This window comes from Helicoverpa armigera, chromosome 13 (assembly GCF_030705265.1).
Source record: "Helicoverpa armigera isolate CAAS_96S chromosome 13, ASM3070526v1, whole genome shotgun sequence".
Lineage (NCBI taxonomy): Eukaryota > Metazoa > Arthropoda > Insecta > Lepidoptera > Noctuidae > Helicoverpa > Helicoverpa armigera.
The window spans coordinates 7,468,887-7,490,230 of record NC_087132.1 but is presented as its reverse complement, the minus strand read 5'-3'; the positions used below and the strand labels follow the sequence as shown (position 1 = coordinate 7,490,230).

At 37.0% G+C, this 21,344-nt stretch overlaps 2 protein-coding genes and 1 long non-coding RNA gene across 3 annotated transcripts; 1 reads left to right on the top strand and 2 right to left on the bottom strand.

The window, feature by feature from the left end:
- The first annotated feature begins 1,610 nt into the window (after window positions 1-1,610).
- LOC126054550 (uncharacterized) lies at window positions 1,611-4,075 on the top strand. Its single transcript, XR_007510975.2, has 3 exons — window positions 1,611-1,714; window positions 2,659-2,838; window positions 3,909-4,075. It is a non-coding gene; the product is annotated as an uncharacterized LOC126054550 (long non-coding RNA).
- A 100-nt stretch (window positions 4,076-4,175) lies between these two features.
- Window positions 4,176-6,348, bottom strand: LOC110370727 (carboxylesterase 5A). The gene is made up of 3 exons (XM_021326639.3): window positions 6,055-6,348; window positions 4,666-5,942; window positions 4,176-4,581 (listed from the first exon to the last, which is right to left on the bottom strand). Exons 1-3 carry the CDS (start codon window positions 6,247-6,249, stop codon window positions 4,425-4,427), a joined length of 1,629 nt encoding a protein of 542 aa, XP_021182314.3. The 5' UTR covers window positions 6,250-6,348; the 3' UTR covers window positions 4,176-4,424.
- Window positions 6,349-13,769: 7,421 nt separating this feature from the next.
- On the bottom strand, window positions 13,770-21,195 carry LOC110370667 (uncharacterized). The gene is made up of 19 exons (XM_049840623.2): window positions 21,024-21,195; window positions 20,652-20,946; window positions 20,302-20,442; window positions 19,884-20,149; window positions 19,526-19,730; window positions 19,268-19,441; window positions 18,940-19,108; window positions 18,513-18,668; window positions 18,293-18,435; window positions 17,997-18,145; window positions 17,690-17,845; window positions 17,300-17,430; window positions 16,692-16,868; window positions 16,217-16,367; window positions 15,706-15,852; window positions 15,460-15,566; window positions 15,187-15,301; window positions 14,727-14,930; window positions 13,770-14,253 (listed from the first exon to the last, which is right to left on the bottom strand). The coding sequence occupies exons 1-19, from the start codon at window positions 21,039-21,041 to the stop codon at window positions 14,125-14,127; spliced, it is 3,033 nt and encodes a 1,010-aa protein (XP_049696580.2). The 5' UTR covers window positions 21,042-21,195; the 3' UTR covers window positions 13,770-14,124.
- Between the last annotated feature and the right edge of the window lie 149 nt (window positions 21,196-21,344).

Genomic DNA, 21,344 nt, shown 5'->3' with positions numbered 1-21,344 from the left:
GGCTGCTAAATATGTCATTTTTTTCATGAAATGAATCAGTGAAACTTTTGATGCAGACATTTAAGGCTTCTTGCATTTGGACTCAGGCAGACCTATTTATTACTACTTGGACGTACCTAGGCCACTTTAGGCTATATAGCTAAGAACAACAATTGCCCCTACTCAAAAAGCAGGCAAAATAGGTACTACAAGAAAATACCTGAAATAAGCCACTGTAAAATTCCAATGCCTTTTTGGTCTCATGAAAACCACTATCCGATTGGTGGACAGAAGGTCATTATTTGTTTGCCGAAGGAAAATCAAACTTATTTCTTAAGAATACGACAGCATGACGAAAAATTTCAAAATGATGCCATGGCATCGAAAAGGCTTTCCCGACACTGCTGCGGCAGCTTGAATGATACAGTACCATAATTTGCTGTGGAATAAAAATAGGCTCACCCACTTTAATTGTGTCAACCATCAAGCAATACTACACACTGTGTAAAAAAAGTGAGTATGGACCTACTTGGTAAACAGTTCAGCACCAGAAAGAAGGAAGGATCCTATTTGATTGAGCGTTGGAAATGTTCAGAGTCCTAGTGGAAATGACTGCCGAGCGCTCAATACAAATTAGGGTTCTTTTAGGCTGCTTTACATTTTGCTACTTCTATTTTGGTAGGTCCTAATTAGTTGTGTTTGTGTGATTAGGTTTTAGCCGGTCGTCACGGTGACGACCGGCTAAAACCTAATCACACAATAATCATAAATAATAATCGGAAATAATTAATATTTTTCTACCCTCATCAGAAAATAAAACCTAGCTTATCCTCGTCTTGTCTTTGTTTTAGGGACTGACAGAATCTCATAAAAGGGCTTCTCCTTTCCGAGAAGACAATGCCTAGGTACCTATTACACGATATCATCATCATTTTCTTGATATGTCACTCAACGTGACTTGTAATCTAATCAGAATACCTACCTAATTATGTCTAATTGGATTTGCGTAAGTACAAAATATAAGTTCTATCTATAAAGGTAATATATTGATAGATAAAACCTAGTGGGTGTGTAGGTGTATCACACATACCTACATAAAATTCATATAATAATGTTGATATACATATCTCCTTTAATTCGCTGTTACCAAAACTCATCTACGAAGCGAAGCTTACATAAATTATACACCATCGAACCGTTTAGTGCGGGGAAGGTTATACGTGTGTTAAAAATTGTTAACGATTTATTAGCATCGTTGATTCTATTTACGTTTGCAAACAATCAATATGTAATAGGGATTTCTTTACATAGATATTATGCTCTCTGCCCACTTAGGCGCGGCACACACAGCAGCGAGCTACGCACATAAAGGCATTTCCTACCTATTACTGTATTTAAAGGTAATGATAAAAATGCTAGGTAGGTATGTTTTAAAGTAAGCTAAAATATAATTTATGAAATTTTCGTCCATTTGTTGCACGAAACACTGAAAAAAATAATAACTAATAGAGAAAATTGTAATTGTTTTCCGCTTTTCACCTTACTGTGGTGGACCTAGACCCTATAGCCATATAATAAAAATGTAGGTATGGTATGCCATTGTTATTATCAGGTATGTAAATGCATTACCCACAAGTTTTTTCTCTTATAAGTGCATTGGATGGCTGACCGGTTCTTTCTTCAAATGGTTACCCCAGTTGCAGGAAATTCCTGACACAACCATGATCTTAAACATGTAAGTTTAACATATTTTTTTTTTATATTTTGTGCTTTAAACCATATGAAGTTTTTTTTAACAAGATGCTTTGGGTAGATGTACAGACGCCAGCTACTTCAAGCTACTCCAAGCTGTAAACAACTGAACTCTAAAATTTTCCCAATCAGTACTGAACCTTATAGTTCCTAGTAAGTAGTTGATGTGCTGGCTACTGTGTTTACTCGTGCCTTTTACAAAATATACATTTATTATTAGGTATAATTTTTTATTTAGCCTGAGTTGTCCCACTGCTGGGCAAAGGCCTCCCCCACAGCCTTCCATCTTTCCCTATCGGTCGCCATTTGTAGCCAATCCTTGTGGAAGTTGTCTAGGTCTTCTCTCCAGCGTTTCCTTGGTCTTCCTCTTAGTCACCTTTCATCATCAGGGATTCACTTTGTGGTGATGTTTGCCCACCTACCCGGGTGCATTCTGTAGATGTGACCCGGCCTGTCCCACTTCAACTTTGCAGACTTATTGCCTACATCGACTATGCCCGGAAGAAAATCTTAGAGTATTAATTTGTCCCACTTCCCGGTCTTCGATTAGGATGAAATTCTGCACACGCTCTGAGTTCTGATGAAAAAACATGACTAGCGTGTCTTTTTAGTTTTTGATGCCCGTTTTCACCAACAATCTCTTAACGTTTCCCTAACTAAATGTCACTTAGAATAAAGGCTCCCCCGATAGTAAAGCTTATATTATAAGGGACACTTAAACTTCGGTGAAAATGAAATTCGTAGGTACTAAATGATCTTAAGAGATCCCAAAATTTAGGTGAAAATGGGCATTAAACTATTATAACCCCATATAAGTGAGGACTTGTTATTAGCCCTCAGATTAACTTACTGTTCCCTGTCTGTGTTTTTTAGCTGTTAGTCCTTCCTATTACTTATTAAATAAATATATTTTTTTGATATTATTAGGGTCGCCGGTGCTGCCGTATTCGTATACGCCATGGTATGGATCACGAAGCAGTTGAATTTGCTCCCAAGTCCTCCTGTTGAGCCGCCTGAGATAACGACGCCCTTTTATGACCGACATGCAGTACCGCCAAAACTGCAAGGCTGATCAGAACGATTTCATCAATTTATTACTAAATATAGGTACGTAAGATATATCTACTTAACTTAGGAGGTAACTACCTAATATCTACTTGTAAATGCAATATGTGTTATTTCCACGGAATTCAATTCTTCTTTAGAGCAGTTACACATTTTGACGTTTGCCGAGCAGGAATAATCTTATACAATATTTAATAAGGGAGTTGTTAGGTAAATAATATGAAGGCACGCGAACGATTTCTTGGCACCATAATTCTATCGATGTTTGAAAACAAACAATAGTTGTTTATAGATAGGTTTATTGTCCACTAATAGCGGAGAGCTGGAGAGATATGTTAGAAAGTAGATTCCCAGTTTTAATAAATAGCTAATTAGGTACCTAACTAGGTAAGTAGGAACTTCAGAACAGAAGAAATATCAAAGTACTTCAGAACTGAAAATGGTCATCTTCAGACCTAGCCAGAGATTTCTGAAAAAGGATGATTATAGCGAAACTATAGTTATAATATACCTACTAACTTCATTGAAGAATTTAGGTAGGTCTCAAGGTGTAAATTCAATATTAATGCCTATGACGTAGGAGAATATATTTCTGCTTTACGTTTGTATGTGGTGTAGAGCAAGTTTTACAGCTGGGCATCAGTCTCATTGTAACGAATGTCGGCAGTCTTTGCTTCATTGTATTAGGTGATTGCATAGTCTTCTCCAAATGTTGCCTTGAAATATCGACAAATCCTACAAAATCAAGATGTTTGGCATGTAAGTTTTAAGAGAATTTTATAATTTATATTGAAAGAATGTGATTTCATATGTGCAGACGTTAATCGTCAGTTACCTACAAAGTGAGGTTGTAATTGTAGGCTGTGAAAGGGTTCAACAACTGAAAAATCGCCAGTAAGTATTTCTATGTGAGAAGCGGTAGGTAGGTACTATATTATAAACGTGAAGAATTTGTGTGTTTATTTGCTTGAACGCGCTAATCTCAGGAACTACGGGGACCGATGTGAAAAAATATTTCAGTGCTACAAGCCCATTTATCGACTAAGGCTAGGTATATGCTACTTTTTATCAGGGCAGAAGCTAGTAGTTAATACAATTTGATTTATTCTCAGGGTCTCTGGTGTGGGTCTGTTCGTGTACTTCATGATATGGCTGACGAAGAAGTTGAATGAGCTGCCGAGTCCCCCGATGCCTCCAGAGACGACCACTCCAATCCTTGACCGTCATGTAATCAAACCTCCACCACAAGGCTGAATGAAGCCTCATATTTGTGTATACAGTATAACGTATTCTACACTAATTGTTAAGTTTTATTATCAATAAATTAAATTGTATAAATACTATCTCGACTTTTATTTTATTTTTCAAAAAAGTGTACCTAACTATTAACGATCAGAACAGTTATATTCTAAACAAAAGTGATAACAACGGCTTTATCTAAAACTAAATAAAAAAATAAATTCTTTTTACCCGACTGAAAAGAAGGTTTATTTATTTGTATATTTTCTTCACCCGGAGTATAATCACTATGTATTTAGCCTCATTTTAACGTTGATACATTAATGATGCCTATTAGGTATTACCTAACTTATTTTAGTACCTACTACAACTTTTGTTGTTTATTATTTTCACACTCTTCTTCCAAATTTTTCATAAGCTTTCTTCCAAAAGTCCATGCGATCTTGGTTTGGTAAAGTTATCATTTTGATTTCTCTGTTGTCAATTTCTAGAAAGTTCAACCTCTCTTTACTTGGTCTCCAATTAGTGTTAGATATTGTCGGTTTACTGAAAGCAATGAAAATGGAACATAACAAACTTTTTACAATAAAGGAATACTTACAATATAAGTACATATTGTTGACAACTTACCCAGTTTTAGCAAAGCTTGTCCATAATTTTGTGATTGTTGCAATCATTTTAGCAACTGTCCGAGTGGAAGGCAAAGCGGCAAAAACAGCTGGTTGGAACATATAAAGTAAGTCGTCTCCATGACTGGCTCCTGGCTCCGTTGGCAGTCGAGTGAGGAATTTATTCAAGTTTCTTATAGAATCATACTTGAAATAATAGTTGAACACTGTGGCGTCAGATTTTTGCGATGAATGCTCCGATGTAAGCGTTATTGGAAACGCAACTAGAGCATCGGTAAAATATTCAATTAAACCATTAATATCTGTGTTGTTGGCGAAATATTTTTTTATGATATCATCAACGAACGTGGCTTGGTCACTGGGGTTTCCAAATTCTAAGTAACTCGGTATAACAGGAATGAGATAAGATCTGATTTTGTTGGGGTCTGTTAGGGGTGCGTAGTTTGATGCCCAATTAATACCTTCTTTGTTATTGAAACCAATAATAACGGGTACACTAAGATCAGTAGTTTTGAGTAACACTCCTGGCTGTTGCGTTATAAATGGTTGACCGTTTGAAACTGCAGTTTCTACGCAGGGTCCAAATAAATAGGGCCCCAATGCATTATTGTTCTGATCTACAAAGGACGCCCTAACAATATCATTTGCTGTGGAATTCTTAAAGATTTTCAGAAGTTCACTTGGGTCTGAAGTGTTGTAGCCTAAACGCTTAGCTACCTTAGATGCTTGTTTCAAAGGTTGATAGCTAAAATCCTGAGGCATCATAATCGATCCACTTTGCATTATGGCTCTGTGGAATAATCCTCTAGCAGAAGGATTAAGATTTAAATAATGCACTGACACTGCTCCAGCGCTTTCGCCAAATAATGTTATTGAATCCGGATTTCCACCGAAGTAGGCAATATTTTTCTGTATCCACTTTAAAGCAGCTAATTGGTCTTTTAATCCCATGTTTCCAGAAGCCTCTTTCAATCCTAAGCACAGGAAACCAAATGCTCCAACACGATAATTTACAGTGACCACAATTACTTTACGTTGCACTAAAAATTTTGGGTTATAAATAAGCTCGGAATTGCTGCCCGAATAGAATCCTCCTCCGGGTATAAAGACCATTACGGGGAAAGGCTCTGGCTCCAAAGTGGGCGGAGTGAAGATATTTAACACCAGGCAGTCTTCTTGGCCAACAGGCTGTTTCAAAGATGATATGTACTGATTGCATTTTATATTTCCACGGTCAGCGTTGTAAGTCCCTTGCCATGGTGGAGGGTTTCCAGGTTCCTATCAAAAGATATTTGCAAGATTAAATGAAAGCTAAGATAAAGGTGAAATGATGTTTGGCGATAGTCCGAGTAGTTAGAACTGTTAAATTAATTTATTAACGGATACTGACCTCAAACCTCCCTGTAACAGAAGCATATGGTATTCCACTAAAAATCCTTTGGGTTCTTGACCAGTCGTAGGATCCCTTAATTTTTCCTTGCGGGAGTTCCACCGTCACTGCTTCACCGACGAAAAGCGACGACGCATCTTTGACGATATGATTCAATAAGACCATACAAACACAGAGGTATATTTTTTTCTTCATTTTAAAACTTTGTGCGATACAAGATATAACGACTTAGCAGTCGAGTTGAAGTGGTAAAACTGCCATTACTGCGATTACTGAATTACCGACTAGCATTAGGTTAGGTAAGTCATTAGAATGTATCAAAATGGCACACACTTTCACCACGTTAATTTAACAAGAATTCTTTTTTTTATGGTAACGTGATTAATTGATTATGATGGTAAAGTTAATTGGGTTTTTAAATAAAATTATTTTGATACACTGTAGGGCTTACGGTGGATTTGGAATTGAACAAAGGTACAGTCAAAGGAGAAGGAAACATAAATAAATCGATTGTTTATTTATTTTTACGCGCGACTTCCTTAAGGTATTACGTAATTAACTTCTGCAGTGATATTTATATTATCGCCAAGGAGTAAAAGTTGTTCTCACTCGGTCATTGCAAAATGGATATGGCAGTGGGGGGCACTTATTGAAACTTAATTCGACTCGTCTGATGACTTTATTGCTAGTAATCAGACGATGTGCTTCCTGGTTGGTGCTTTTAAAAGCACATGAAAATCCGTTTATGAAATAATTACCTGATACCTATGCTCATGCAAACTTTTAAACACTTAGTTTGTGCAAACTGAAAAAGACAATACTTAGGAATAAGTTCCTAAATAGAATAATGGTCGTCTATTTTTAATTAGAAGTTTTATTTTTATTAATGGTATTAGAACTTTCATGCATCCATGTTTTAAATTAAAGAATAGGGTATTTAAAGAGGCTGCTCTTAAAATGATTTAAGATTGACAGTGATCGTGCCAGAAGAATGGTTCTGCTGTGAGTGGCTTTTATTTGGTCATATACCATTGCAAAGACTTCACTGAATTTGAGCAAGGTCTTACTTATTTTTAGTTTACTTATTTTTGCTTAGATTCAGTTTTTATATAAGAATTGCGAAGCAATATATTTATATTTACTGTGCTACACCAAACAGTGAATTTTTTTAGTGGTATCCTGTTTCCAACCGATAATAGCAGAACAAGTTACATTTTTGACTATAATTGAGAAGCAGACTACTAATTTTCTGAAACGCTACAGAACTACATGATATAATGTGTTTTTTTTTTATTTCAGTCCTATTCTTGTATATCTATCCGGTGCTGCGTTAGCCATCATAGGTACGGCGTTTTACGTGTCGTCGGTAATAGAGCTGTTTCCGCGTCACGAGCGCAAGATGGTCCCGACGCCTCTGCCAATGCCAGATCATAGACATGCCGATCGCCACATGTTGAAGACAACGATGCCATATTATAGACAACGACGACCTCGATGGCGCAATGGTCACCATGCCGGACTGCCGAACCTGAGGTCCCGGCAAGGGCGGGTCCAGCTTCGGCGCCAGGGGGGGGTCACACAGTCGTGATCAAGTCACAAAAAATATTAATTATTGATTTATAAGTATTAATTATAAAGCTAAAGTTGCCGACATTTGGTTTTATATAAATAATTTATATATTATCTGGCTATTATTTATAATATCTACTCAATTTGGATAAAGTGATAATTGACACAGAATTAATCACATTAACAAGCAATTTTATATAATATCTCCATAGACTTGAATAATGTAATAAAACAAGTCGGTAAAGATTATTATTTCATATTAACTAACTAAAGTGTATAGTAGCTGACCTTAATATAATTCGAAAAAGGCTAGTTAGCCCAGTGCAGGGCACGCCATAATAGTAGCGAAAAGTCCCCTCTTTGAGGTGTGGCTCGGGCCACTATACAGACGGCCCGGAAGACACGGTGAACCACACAGTCCAGGTTTGCCGCCTGGGAAGGGCACCGCCGTGTCCTCGTCGAGGCAATAGGCAGCGGCGACCTCTCGTGCCCCGCCCTGGTTCAAGCCATGGTCCGGAGTGAGAGGTAATGGGATGCCGTCATCTCATGCAGACGCTAGAGAAGTTCACATCTTTCATCCCAGTTGCTGCCATGGACGTGGAAGACAAAGGACGGTGGACACTCCATATGCAGCATGATCTTTGTCGGACAAGCTTACCACAATATTGAAAGTAACTTTATTAAACATATTTCAAAAGGTGAAACTTGTACGTACGAAGAGCCACAGTGACGTCATATCTACATTTTCCGGACGGTGGACACTCCATATTTAGCATAATCTTTGTCGGACAAGCTTACCATTATATTAAAAGTAACTTTATTAAACATATTTCAAAAGATGAAACTTGTATGTACGAAGAGCCACAGTGACGTCATATCGACAATTCTAGGAACCAAGCATTCAAAAACGCAGCAGCGCCAAACTTTGCGCATTGGAAAAGTTTGTCGGACTCATCGTAAGGAAGGCACTCACAAGGTCTTAAATTTGTATGTATCAAAAAAAATATTGTTCGCCGGCCTGGGGACTACCACGTTAATTTAACAAGAATTCTTTTTTTTTATGATGGTTTTTATAGCCCGGTCAAAATAGACATTTGAAATAACAAAAATTCCCACAAAGCTGATTTTTGGTGGAGAGCTAGATTTGATCATCTACCTATATATTATATAAAAGAAAGTCGTGTTAGTTACTTCACTTACAACTCAAGAACAGCTGTACCGATTTTGCTGAAAATTGGCAGGGAGGTAGTTTATAGCCAGGAGAAGGACATAGGATAGATTTTTATTACAAAAAATAAAAAATACAATTTATTCCGGACATACAGCGCCATCTATTGTTCAAACCAAAAATCTGCCGGATGCCACTATTCCACGCGAACGAAGTTGCGGGCAAAAGCCAGTTATAAATAAAATACTAAAAGTCCCCATCGATCCCATGTGTGCGTCAAAAGTTATTCGAGGTCAAATGTCAAATTTTTTGGTTCTTTGTGTTTTTTTCGAAAACGGTAAGTTTTATTAAAAAAATACATCAGAGCAAAATTGTAGATTATAATTTTTTTTACAAAAATGGCATTAACAGTTTTCTCCTTAATGTTACCATTCCTGAGATATCGCGCTTCAAAGTATATTCCATACATGACATGCACACATTTCCACGCCACCTGTGAGGAAGTGTACTCGGTGCGTTTTTTTTACCGTGCTAAAAACTGTTAATACCGTTTTTGTAGAAAATTTAAAGATCTACAACTTTGGTGATGTCTTTTTTTGATAAAACTTACCGTTTTCGAAAAAAAAACAAAAAACCTAAAATTTTGACATTTGACCTCGAATAACTTTTGACGCACACATGGGATCGATGGGGACTTTTAGTATTTTATTTATATTGATCAAATCTAGCTCTCCACCAAAAATCAGCTTTGTGGGAATTTTTGTTATTTGACCACTGCTTTTATGTCTATTTTGACCGGGCTATTATTGATTATGATGGTAACGTTAATTGGGTTTTTAAATACAATTATTTTTAATACACTGTAGGGCATTACGGTGGATTTGGAATTGAACAAAGGTACCGTCAAAGAAGAAGTAAACATAAATAAATCGATTGTTTATTGTATATCATCGCCAAGGAGTAATAGTTGTTCTCACTCGGTCATTGCAAAATGGATATGGTAGTGGGGGGCACTTATTGAAACTTAATTCGTCTAATGACTTTATTGGTAGGTAGTAGCAGACGATGCACTTCCTGGTTGGTGTTTTTAAAAGCACGTGGAAATCCGTGTTTGTAATAATTACCTGATGCCTACGCTCGTGCTAACTTATACCTAAATAAATTTATAATGAGATCGTGCACAATTAAAAAGGTACTTAGGAACCTAGTAAATCGAAATAGGTAATGGCTGTCTATTTTTAATTAGGTATATTTAGAACTTTCGCACATCCATGTTTTAAATTAAAGAATAGGGTATTTAAAGAGGCTGCTCTTAAAAATGATTTAAGATTGACAGTGATCGTGCCAGAAGAATGGTTCTGCTGTGAGTGGCTTTTATTTGGTCATATACCAAAGACTTCATTGAATTTGAGCAAAGACTGATCTTAGTTTAGAATTTTAGCTTAGATACAGTAATATCTATTTATATTTACTGTGCTAAACCAAAAAGAGATTTTTTTTGAATTCGTTTAGTGGTGTCATCTTTTTTTCAAACGATAACAGCGGAACCAGTCACACTTTAATTATCTATATATTGAGAAGAAGAATAGTAATTTGATCAAATACTGTAAAAACGATACAGGTAATAAAATAAATTCTTTTTTTTATTTCAGTCCTATATTCGGTGCTGCGTTAGCCATCATAGGTACGGCGCTTTACGTGTCGTCGGTAATAGAGCTGTTTCCGCATTACGAGCCCAAGATGGCCCCGACGCCTCTGCCAACGCCAGATCGCCACATGTTGAAGACAACGACGCCATATCGTTATCCCAAACAGGGATAGTAAATGCCTTTTTCCTATGTTCCAAATTCTAGTTTTAGTGTTTTGTATGTCTCTTCCAGACCAAGGGACTAAGTCCCGGATATTTGGGAGGCGAACGTGGGGCCGAAGCCAACACACTTTTGAGACAACTGTAATGATAGCCCCGGCAGGGATATTATATGCCTTACCCCTATGTTCTAAATTAAATTTTTATTATTAGGCTAAAGTGAAGTATTTGTTTGTTTTAAGTGAGGAATTGTTCAATTTAGTCATTATGGGATACAAATGATTTAACGTGCAATGTATCCATTTAATTTGAATATTTAGCTCCATAATTTATGTTTGTAAGATGTGTCATATGTATTGAATTCTAAATATTTTCAGAGTAATAAAGATTGTTAAAGTTTTTTTAATTTTAATTTTATTTTCAAGTTTCTTTTCATTATTATTTAGAACAGGCATCATGACTATGCTAAACGAATACGCAAATAAAAGATTTAGGTACCACATTGTCAGAATGATGTGTCTTCTGGTAACAAGAAACAAGCTGGTTGAAACTGACCTACATAATATCTGAATTCAATAGGTAATTGAGCGTACAACGCAATCAAACAGTGCGTAAAAATAGGGTGGTACGGGTCATGGAGTAATTAAAGACGGGTTGATGGTGCCCTTGCTTATGGCTACATGTTATGTCGTATATTTTACCCATGTCCGTAAGTGTATAGGAAAATTAATTGGTGTAATAACAGTTTTATAAATAAGCAAATAGGAACATAAATAGCAAAGGTCCCAAAGTGTGTCCCTGTGGAACTCTTCTGCCATTTGCCAATTCTGGAGTTTAAGCGAGAATTCTGATATTTTCAGCCTGTCTACAGTTAAGTACGAACTCCATTACTCAGATGGACGTATTTAACATCCAGTTCCCAGATTGATAGCAGTGGGCGAAATTACAATTGTAAAGGTGCCTTTCTAATATGGAAAGTGTAATATAAAGAGAGCAAAGTATTTGTTGGTATGTTGTGTTGGTATGTTGTTGAATTACACCCGTGACTTGCACTTTTTCATTACGGGAGTTGCATATTTTGACATTTAGTAACATGAAGCAATTTTTTCTTAACTATAAATTACTCAATCATTCGAGATAAGTGAAGAGTCGAAATTGGTTATTATTTGTGTCATAACGAATACGTCAATTGATGATGATGATGATTACCTACTCTAAACCGTTATCGGTCACGGTGATTGCTGCAACTTCGCAATGATGAGTGTGTGCTCGAAAACGCAGTATCCCATTTTTTATTTTCGTGTGCCATTATCATTATGTACATGTTATAGAAGATGTTGAACACGATTGGGCCTAAGTGTGATCCTTGCGGAACGCCCGATGCGAACGTCCCACTTATGAACTTCTGCCAACGAGGTTAGAATGGAATCGTTTTAATAATGACACCTCTGTTCCCAAAGCGTAGTTTTTAACCGACTTAGATAAGGAGGTTCTCAGTTTAACCTGTATGTATTACGCGCGATTATTTCACGTTCGGCTGAACCGGTAATGATGCGGTTTTCTAGTATTAATGACGTCAAACTTGGCAGAAGATTTTAGGTATTATTAAAGTCGGTTTAATTTTTTTGAAAAACGTTTTTATTTCGGTAGGATTTGCGAAATTAAAATATTACGTTGTACTAGAACTCAAATCTCTTTTTTGTTTCATAATATTTATTTTTGGTAATACAGTGCAATCGCAGATTATGAGCACATAACAATCGAATGACATAGGATTGATTGCATGCATTCAATTTCGAAACAAAGGTGTTTTCTTCCGAAAAACGGCTTCGTAAAAATAAAAGGTATTATTATAACTTCAGAAGACAGACTCAGTGGTTGTGTGACGAAAATGATTGTATCGTGAGTACATTAAATTATATACTTTTTCAAAATATTTTTTCGTGTGTAGAACTCTGAAAAAAAAAACACCAACCCGCATTGAGCAAGCGTGGTGATTAATGCTTATCCTTCTCCCTGTGAGAGGAGGTCTGTGCTCAGCAATGGGACGATAAAAAGGCTGTAACAGTAACAGAACTCTGAATCAGCTAAGTACAATTCAAAATAATATATAAAAACTGTTAAATTAGTGTTAAAAAATCTAGATCTGCATAGTTTGATCAACTTTTTTGTTTGTTGGTGTTTGTGTCTTGATTGTTTTTTATCTGTATGTGTGAGAACCCCCTCATCAATCGAGCTTCTCCCAAGTTAAAATTACATAGTAATTAGCAAGCAACCGTATTCCGTGGAATGTCTATAATTAGTGTATGTTTTAATGTTATAATATTTATGTATTGTATTTTCTATGGGCTTTAGATGCCTGATTCAAATAAATAAATAAAAAAAAATCATCATCATCATCGTTCCACGGCTAGTCACAGGCCTTTTCTCACACAGACAAATTGAGCGTCAATCAGTTGATGATTTCAGACTTGATAGTCCAGGTTTTCTCAAGATGTTTTCCTTCACCTTTAATCAGTTATTGATGTCGAAGATATGCTTGGAAAGTACATATTTACAAGTTTAGAAAAGTTGCATTGGAACTTGTCTGACCTGGAATCATACCAATACTTGAGAGGTTAGTACTGTAGCGCGTGGTGCGCTAGGAACCGGGGATCTTCAGGATATTTAATTAAAACATTCAATAATAACTTTAACTTTGCGTTTATTCGCTGACTCGGGGGTGAAGTGACATACTTCAATATCAAAACTTATTCTATATCAAATTGAATCTATTTACATTATTGTCCGGCCAGGTATAAAATATAAAACACCAAAAAGTATTTAACTAAGACTACATCTCTACAGTACTTTGTCCACTACGGCAATATTATTATTGTGTGAATAATTAAAGTTTCTCATTTTACAGACTAATAAGTGCAGCAGCTGTTGTTTTCGGAGTAATATGGACGATGAGCCTGGTTGCCGATAACCTACTGCCAAAAACTTTCTTTGTACCAGTTACGACTCCGGCACCCAAACATGGCTGAAACTTTAAAAGTTCTGTTTTCTGAACTATTTATAATCAATAAGTTATTGATAAGTAGCCTTGTAATGTTATTATTGTATTTTGTAATAAAGTTAGACATTTTAACGCAATGATTGATAAATTAAAATAAAAACTGTCTTATATAAATGTTTTATTTAAATACATGGCAACCTCTAGAATACAATCAAACCAACATTAACCTGTTGTGTACAACGCATATGAAATCAGATATACGCGAGACACAATATTGATTTTCTATTGTTTTATAATATCATTAGCTCCATATATAATTATATAGAATTAGCTGTCAAAGATAATGGTGAGTATATAATAATAAAATAATTACTTGAACATAATCTACAATCACAAATATTTCTACTGAATGCGCTGACTCTTCGGCAAGTATCTCCTCCGAACTGATAACCCATTTGTGTAGTTTTATTGCTACCAGAAGTCAGCTCATGACATATTCAGCTGGTATTTTATTTAACCAGCTTTTTACAAATGTGTTCTATCACACATAGAGCACCGACACTCTCCTATGGAAGTGTTGACACCGAAACACAGCGAGTACTTCGAAGGAAGAGATGCTTTCTTCACATCTTTATCAGTTACATCCCAGCCGCACTGAAAACAGATCAACACATCAATGCATGCCTGATATATGATTTTATAAATTTATATCTGTCTATCTTAGTGATCTTCTTTAGATTTTGACGCTCGACACGTCTTATGGTCAGTCTCATCGGTTACTGATAAAGTCTCTCCTAGCCTATCAGGAATTAATCTGACAGGAAAACTACAACTTTTGGTTTCACAGATCTTGGATCGCAATATCTAGTGGAAATTCAAAGTAGCCTTTATCTGGATGTAATTAACTATAGGATAACTAACTCACACTTTATCGGCAAACAGTGAAATCATCGCTTCAGAATAGTAAGCCGGCCATAGAAACTTTGTGCCGAACCTATATTATATAGTATATAGTATATTCTAGTTATGTAGTTAGATTGAAACAACATAAATATTTCAACTAAGATTGGATCCCCTGCTGAGGGACACCTAATAAAGTTGTTGGGAATGAAATTCAGCGTCCTTACCATGCTGGCCATTTGCAGGCAATATAAGCGCCTGGCACAAGGGTTCACCATCTTGCCCAATATCGCCCACGCTTTGCCCGCTCGCCGGTCCATCTTCAGTGCCTGTATGGCAGAGGAAATAGCGCAACACTTGGCATTCAGTTGCTGAGACGACATTTTTGAACTGTCCTTGAGATCCGTTTCACTCATGTCTGTTATAGAATTCTAATGAGAAAAGAACAGCAGGTAAAAAAATATACTTAGTATTAGAAGAGTTTTTTACGGTTGTGATTTAGGTATCTAAGTAGATATAAAATCATAAGTTATCATTTATTAAATATGCTACTATGTAATTCCGAGAAAAACGTTATCTTTGAGTCACCTATCGATGGGAGCGTCTGCGGTTTCCAATTTTATTGTTGGAGGATAATTTTCTTGAGAAACATAGATCCAATTTTTTCAGGTTTTCATAGGAACTTACCAACCAGTCTTCGGCAAGTGCAGTCCATGCATAAGCGCTCTTCTGCCGACGAACTAGGTCCAATAGAATTGCGCGGGACTTCTGGTTGTCCCCACAAGCCACTGACATTAAAATACTGCAAACAATTACTAAAACTTAAGAATTTAAAGAAAAACACATGCACATTTGACTGAATATAAATAAATATTTGATCTCAAACAGAGTGACGTGACACTAAAGTGTGGCCCTAGTATAGAAATATTCAGTAAATCGTTTTCTCTAGAGCTCTCTTACCTGAAAGCACCATTACAACAGCCGGCTTTTCCGAACGATTCGATGGCTTTATCGATGTTGCCCAGTCTGTGCTGGCATTCGGCTTCGAGCGTCCTCAAGTAATTAATCTAGATAAACATCATATAAAGTCACTCGATTGATAATTTGGAGACAAGTTTGAAAAAATATCTGGACTACACGGTAGGTACTGAAAAGTTGAGTGTAGGGGAAAAAAAACTATTTATTATCTAGATACATTTAGAGTACCTCTCCAAACTTCGTAAAAGCAATATTTAGATGGCACATCGCCTCCTCATAGTTTCCTCGCAGGCGACAACTCAGAGCAATCAGGTGATAGTATGGAGCCGTCTCTCCGTGTGCTGACAGTATGCGAGACATGCATACCTCTGCCAACTGCGAGAAGAGAGTTGTTCGTGAGTGCGAGTTATTATAACCCTGGATTTATAAAACCAACAACATCAAACAACCAACATAAAGGCCGGCAATACACGGACCGCTTGAAGCAGTCAGGGGCGACAGTTTCAAGCTGTCGACCGCCCGTATCAGTAGCCACAGTTGAGCGGTTCGTGTATGTGCGTCCATAGAACTCTGTAGTTCACTGTGCAGTCGCAGCTTGAAGCTGTCGCTTTTGATTGCATCAAGCGGTCCGTGTATTGCCCGCCTAAAACTTAAATATTATCTTAATGTCAAACAGCAAATAAAACACCTGTATTCTACTGTCAAAAAAGAAAATCAATATCTTCTACATAATACTAACAGGAATGGCCCTGAGCCTCAGCAGCAGATCAGCGGCATCATAGTATAGGCTCATGCCGGGCAGTAGAGGGGTGCTGTCATACCAATCACCCAGCTCTCGTCCCCATGTTCGGGGGAACCTCTTTTCCTCTGGACTTCGTTCGGCACGAACCCTGTTATTGCGATACGGTGTCACTTCGTTTATAATCACAGTAACAGGGATTTATATAATACTAAGAATCAAATCAAATCAAATCAAATCAAAACGTTTATTCGCGTTGAATGAAGGTAAATTGACTTCTTAATTCATTTTTGTAACAAAAAAAAAATAGAAGTAAAGGGCAGTTTTACCTATAAATTGACTTGACTTTGACGTTGAAATATTTTCCAATATCTACCAAAGTAACTGAGTATCGTCGTAGGCTAAGGTTTCTACCAGTTTCCACCAGAATCATGATACAAAAAAAAATACAAACAAGAAGACTTCACACACATACTTTTCAGCACATTTCATGATCACATCTGCCACGTGATACAGCTGGCGTTCGTAAAAGTAGACGCTGGTAACTGCCCACACAGTAGACCAGACTGGACAGAATGCGAGGAGCGCCATGAAGAAAGGTTCCGCTGCTAAGGGATTCTCTTCAAACAACATCGCAGCTTTTGATAGAAGTCTAGGAAACATAGAAAACGTTACACAGTGCTGCGTCACTCTGCTGCAACGGCATTTTCGTAGACAAAGGATTTTTTCTTTCTTAGCTTGACCTGTCCTACTGCTGGGCAAAGGCCTCCCCATTTCTGTCGATCCTTAATCTAGCTATATTCTCATAGGAGCAAACATAGGAGACTCTCAATAAAACAAAACATCCCCCGATTTTGAAACATTATTCATTACTGCGCTGCTCCTATTAGTCTTAGCATGTTGATAATTATAGGCTTTCTCGATAAATGGGTTATCAAACACTGAAAGAATTTTTCAAATCAGACCAGGAAATCCTGATATTAGCGCGTTCAAACAAACATAGAAACTCTTTAGCTTTATAATATTATTTTTATTTTAGTATAGATTTTCATATGAATCAAAGAAACCATAACAGCAACTCACGAGAGCGGGTGTCGAGGATTCAAAACAACCGCTTTGTTAAGACAGACGTTGGCCCAGTCTCTGTCCACATCTTTGAGGCAAGTCGATACCTCTCGCCAGTGGTCAGCATTGCGGGGCTCTTCTACCACCAACTGTATTTTTATGACTTTTGTAAATGTATGTTTAAGAAAATAAAGTGGATTTACATTTATGTTGGACATACCAATAGGAGTATGACTAAGCAAAGCGCCGTTAAGGAATAAGAGCCCCCACACAAAACTGCGATGCGATGCGATTTTGTTCTGCAGCCCGTTTGGCACCATCACAACATTCACAACGCAACTAAGCTTACGTAGCGTTTCGTAGGCAACTCCTATAATATTGATAGCTTGATACCAATTAAAGCCGTACCTTGAAAAAAAGCTCCAAAGCGTGATTGATATCCTGCATCTGACGAGCGTGTCTCGCCGCTCTCACTGCCGGGTCTACTTCGCGGTTCTTGTCAGGTCCCAACAGTACGGCACACGCAGACTTCATGAGGCAAGCTTGAGCCATCATCACCAATTCCTGAACGATTTTTCATATAGTTAGCATGAAAATCGGTTGCATAGTTTTGAAGATTTAAGCGTACAAAGGTACAGGGATATAGTAACATAGGGATAGAAAAAGCGACTTTGTTTTATACTATGTAGTAATCAGTCGACTTAAACTGGCGTACTTCAAAGACATCATCCGAATGTAGATACTGCTGTACTACAAAGTTATTGTTGATGAATGTGGCCGCGTCCTGCCAGCATGAAGTGGTCAACTCCACTCGAGTCCTCGTCTCGCTCAGCTGCCGGTTGAACGTGCAGAATTCCGTAGTTCCTAGAAATAAATAAAGAAGGATCTGTTTAAAATCTGTTTAAAGAGCGTTTTTTCAGGGTAATTTATTTGGATAAAGTACTGAATTAAAAGAAGAAAGACCTGAATGAGCTTTAAACAGTTTCATTAGTGTGAAAGATTTTGTGTTACCGTAATATGGAACTTTGCGTAAAGAGTTCACAGCCGACTTAACGGTTTTTTGCCAGTCAGTCTCCAGTTGTCCACGACCAGTGCATTTTCGTGACTTGGGACCGTCTTTCTCCATTTCTACAAGCATGCCTGATATTTCATCTCTGTGTAAAGCAGGATTATTTTAAAATAATTTCATGGTAATCTATATTATGTTATTTCGTTATGAATTTAAACTTACTTGAGTATTCGTGGTACTTTAGCTACACTCTTCAGTGGTTTAGCAAGTCTGACTTCTACAATGATGAATGCGTCATTATCATCGGCACCTGTAGCTTTCATTTGGACTGTTGTGATCGTGCTTACAGATGTTCCCACCGAGGAATCTGTTACTACTCTAAAAATATAGATTTCATCATTTACTGTGCTGGTTTATTGGCTTCTTGGGACATACCATGGTTTTCAGGTACATTTGGAAAGTAATGGAAACTTAGCCAATCAATTCATGATAAAAACATAATTTTATTAATTACATATGTAATTGCTTTGCAATTGCAGCATCATGCAGAAAAGATAGTTTTTTTTTGTATGGGGCTAATGACAAAACTATATTTCCAGTAACCAATCAACAGACAGAATATTGTGAACCGCTGTTATAGACCAGTTACCTGCTACTTTTACTTGCTCTCGGTAAGGCAGGTGAAGGTGACGGGATCCTCTCGTTGATGCCTGACGGAGGCCTGTCATTCGGTGTGAGAAGCAGGTCACAGCCGCACTCCCGCATCATCAGGACTGGGTGAACCCAATGCAGTGGTACCACAAGGCGAATGATTTGTTCTGATGAAAACAACACTGTGACAAGCTCTAGACCCGTGTTTGGATAAATTAGTTGGAATCTAAATATGATTAACTGACCCAACTTAAGTTAGATACCTACGATGGACCATATCGTAGAATGCTTGATTATTTTATAAATAATAAACATATTGATTTCACCTCCAGGAAAGAGAAGTTGGAACAAATTTAAGAATGCCATGAAGCTGTAGCCTCCACTGTCTCCATAGATGTGCATCTCGAAGGGCCACTTGTGACAGCGGAGGTGATTCCACAGCCAAGCATCTTTATCCTTTAGCATTAGCGTTCGGTGGAAAGAGCCCCAAACCGCGGTATCTGAGAGGAATAGATAATAAGGAGAAACCAGAAATCACAAAGTCTAAGTTTCTAAATCATGAATGTACAACATTTTTAACTTACGATAAGGAAGTACTTTATTCAAGTAGTGTTGGAGGTCGATATTATCTTCATTCTTTAATTCTTTTAAATTACATTGCAATTTTTGATCAGATTGTGTAAAAACTTCTCCTGCAGATCTCAAACTTTCCCATTTTGGATAGAAATTAGTACAATTGAATCGTCGTGGCTCTCTATAGCCTTGGCTAAAAGTTATGAGGCTGGCTTCCTGGTAGAAAATATACATAAACAATGAATGGGTTAATTTTAACATAACTCTGGTAAATCTGTGGTATTTGGTTTGGTGTACCAACACTTTTGATTAGTTTCAACCAAAATATTGTCAGGAATATATTTCTACAGGATTAAAAAAAATATTTACGTTATCATCACTGTAAGAAGGTAATTTCGAAGCTGCGGTGTAGACGTAGTCCTTTTCAAACGGAATGAACATATTGTAACACGCGACCAGAGTCACTTTCATCCAGTTTGCGTCTCTCAAAACTTTGTGATGCGTTATATTCGAGGCATCCCTTTCCGCTGTTAGTTCTAACGTGAGAAGTGGAAGAGTATCCCAACTCTTGCGATGCATCATTGATGGCTCAACCATTGGCTCCATGCGTTTCTTAATACACATCTTTTGTTGGTCTGGAATTGAAAATATTTTACATATCCTTAGAAGGTTACATCTGAGATAGGACTAATTTTGAATTTTCCTTAAAATTCTATTTAATTTAAAGTGAATATAAGTAACCTTATGTGAAATGTTTCAAGTACTAAGTAATAGTTTCAGTACGAACCTTCCATGCCGAGGAAAATGGACAGAATATCAATGTTGCAGCAACTGATGTTCCGTGTTTTTGTTGGATTTATAACACTCTGTTCCAAGTGGTAAGCGCTCGATTTTGATGTATCAATGTTTCTAAGAGGTTGAATATGCACTGAGAAATAACGAACCATTCGATTTATATAGACGATAAGAGCTTTAGGTATATTATTTCATGTCCTAGAACACTTTGAGCACGTTACTAAAATATATGATATCTAGATAACTACGCTATGCCGGGGGCAAACGCAAGGGATTAAATGATCTAAAAAATATGCTTTATTGTGTTCAAAAATATTTCAAAAGTACTAAAGTATGTCATACCAACTAAAGGACAGTCCGCATACAAGCTCATTTTCTCGTAATCCGACGGATCATAAGTCAAGGTGCCATTTGCTACTGAATTACTAGATTCTTCATCTCTGGCGCCTATCGACTTAATTATAGCATGCACCAGCAGTTGATCGAAGAATGTTACTTTTATGGCAAAGTGCTTGGGATCCTGATCGGGTAAGCGAAGGCTCATGACTTTTAAGACTAAAGAATCTGATGGTGGAACGTCCATATTAGCAGGAACCTGGACATCGGATTTTTGTGACATTGCCGACGCTGAACGCGCCTGGAAGTTTTAATTGGATAATAAATATGACGCGACTCAGGTTAAATTGATTATGATGCTGTTGTATTTTTTCTTACCGATCTTTTCTTTTGCATTTTAGACGTTTTGGCGGCTTGTACTACAACTGAAGGGAATTAATACGGCTATGCCAATGTGTCCTATTGGCGAGCTTTACAATCACTATTAGTAATTCAACTTTTCTATATTGTTCTCTTTAGCACAAATAATTGTAATAGCTTCCACTATACAATAAAGTCGACCTTAATTTTTTGACTTTTCACTATTATTGTACTTTTGACAGTTGTCATAATTTGTTTTTTCCCAAGTGTAACAAAAAGTTTGGATTATTTTGTGTAATTATGTCTACCCGCCATTAGGACTTAATGAAAGCAGATTAT

What these genes read in the sequence shown, in the direction of transcription:
- LOC110370727 (XM_021326639.3), bottom strand. Translation starts at nt 6,249, where the DNA reads ATGAAGAAAAAAATATACCTCTGTGTTTGTATGGTCTTATTGAATCAT. An exon ending in CTGTTACAGGGAGGTTTGAG is followed by an intron (nt 5,943 to 6,054) that starts GTCAGTATCCGT and finishes ATCTTTTGATAG; the next exon opens with GAACCTGGAAACCCTCCACC. An exon ending in ACAAGCTTTGCTAAAACTGG is followed by an intron (nt 4,582 to 4,665) that starts GTAAGTTGTCAA and finishes CATTGCTTTCAG; the next exon opens with TAAACCGACAATATCTAACA.
- LOC110370667 (XM_049840623.2), bottom strand. An exon ending in AGAGCAAGTAAAAGTAGCAG is followed by an intron (nt 18,669 to 18,939) that starts GTAACTGGTCTA and finishes CTATATTTTTAG; the next exon opens with AGTAGTAACAGATTCCTCGG. An exon ending in TGAGGCTCAGGGCCATTCCT is followed by an intron (nt 15,853 to 16,216) that starts GTTAGTATTATG and finishes CTCTTCTCGCAG; the next exon opens with TTGGCAGAGGTATGCATGTC.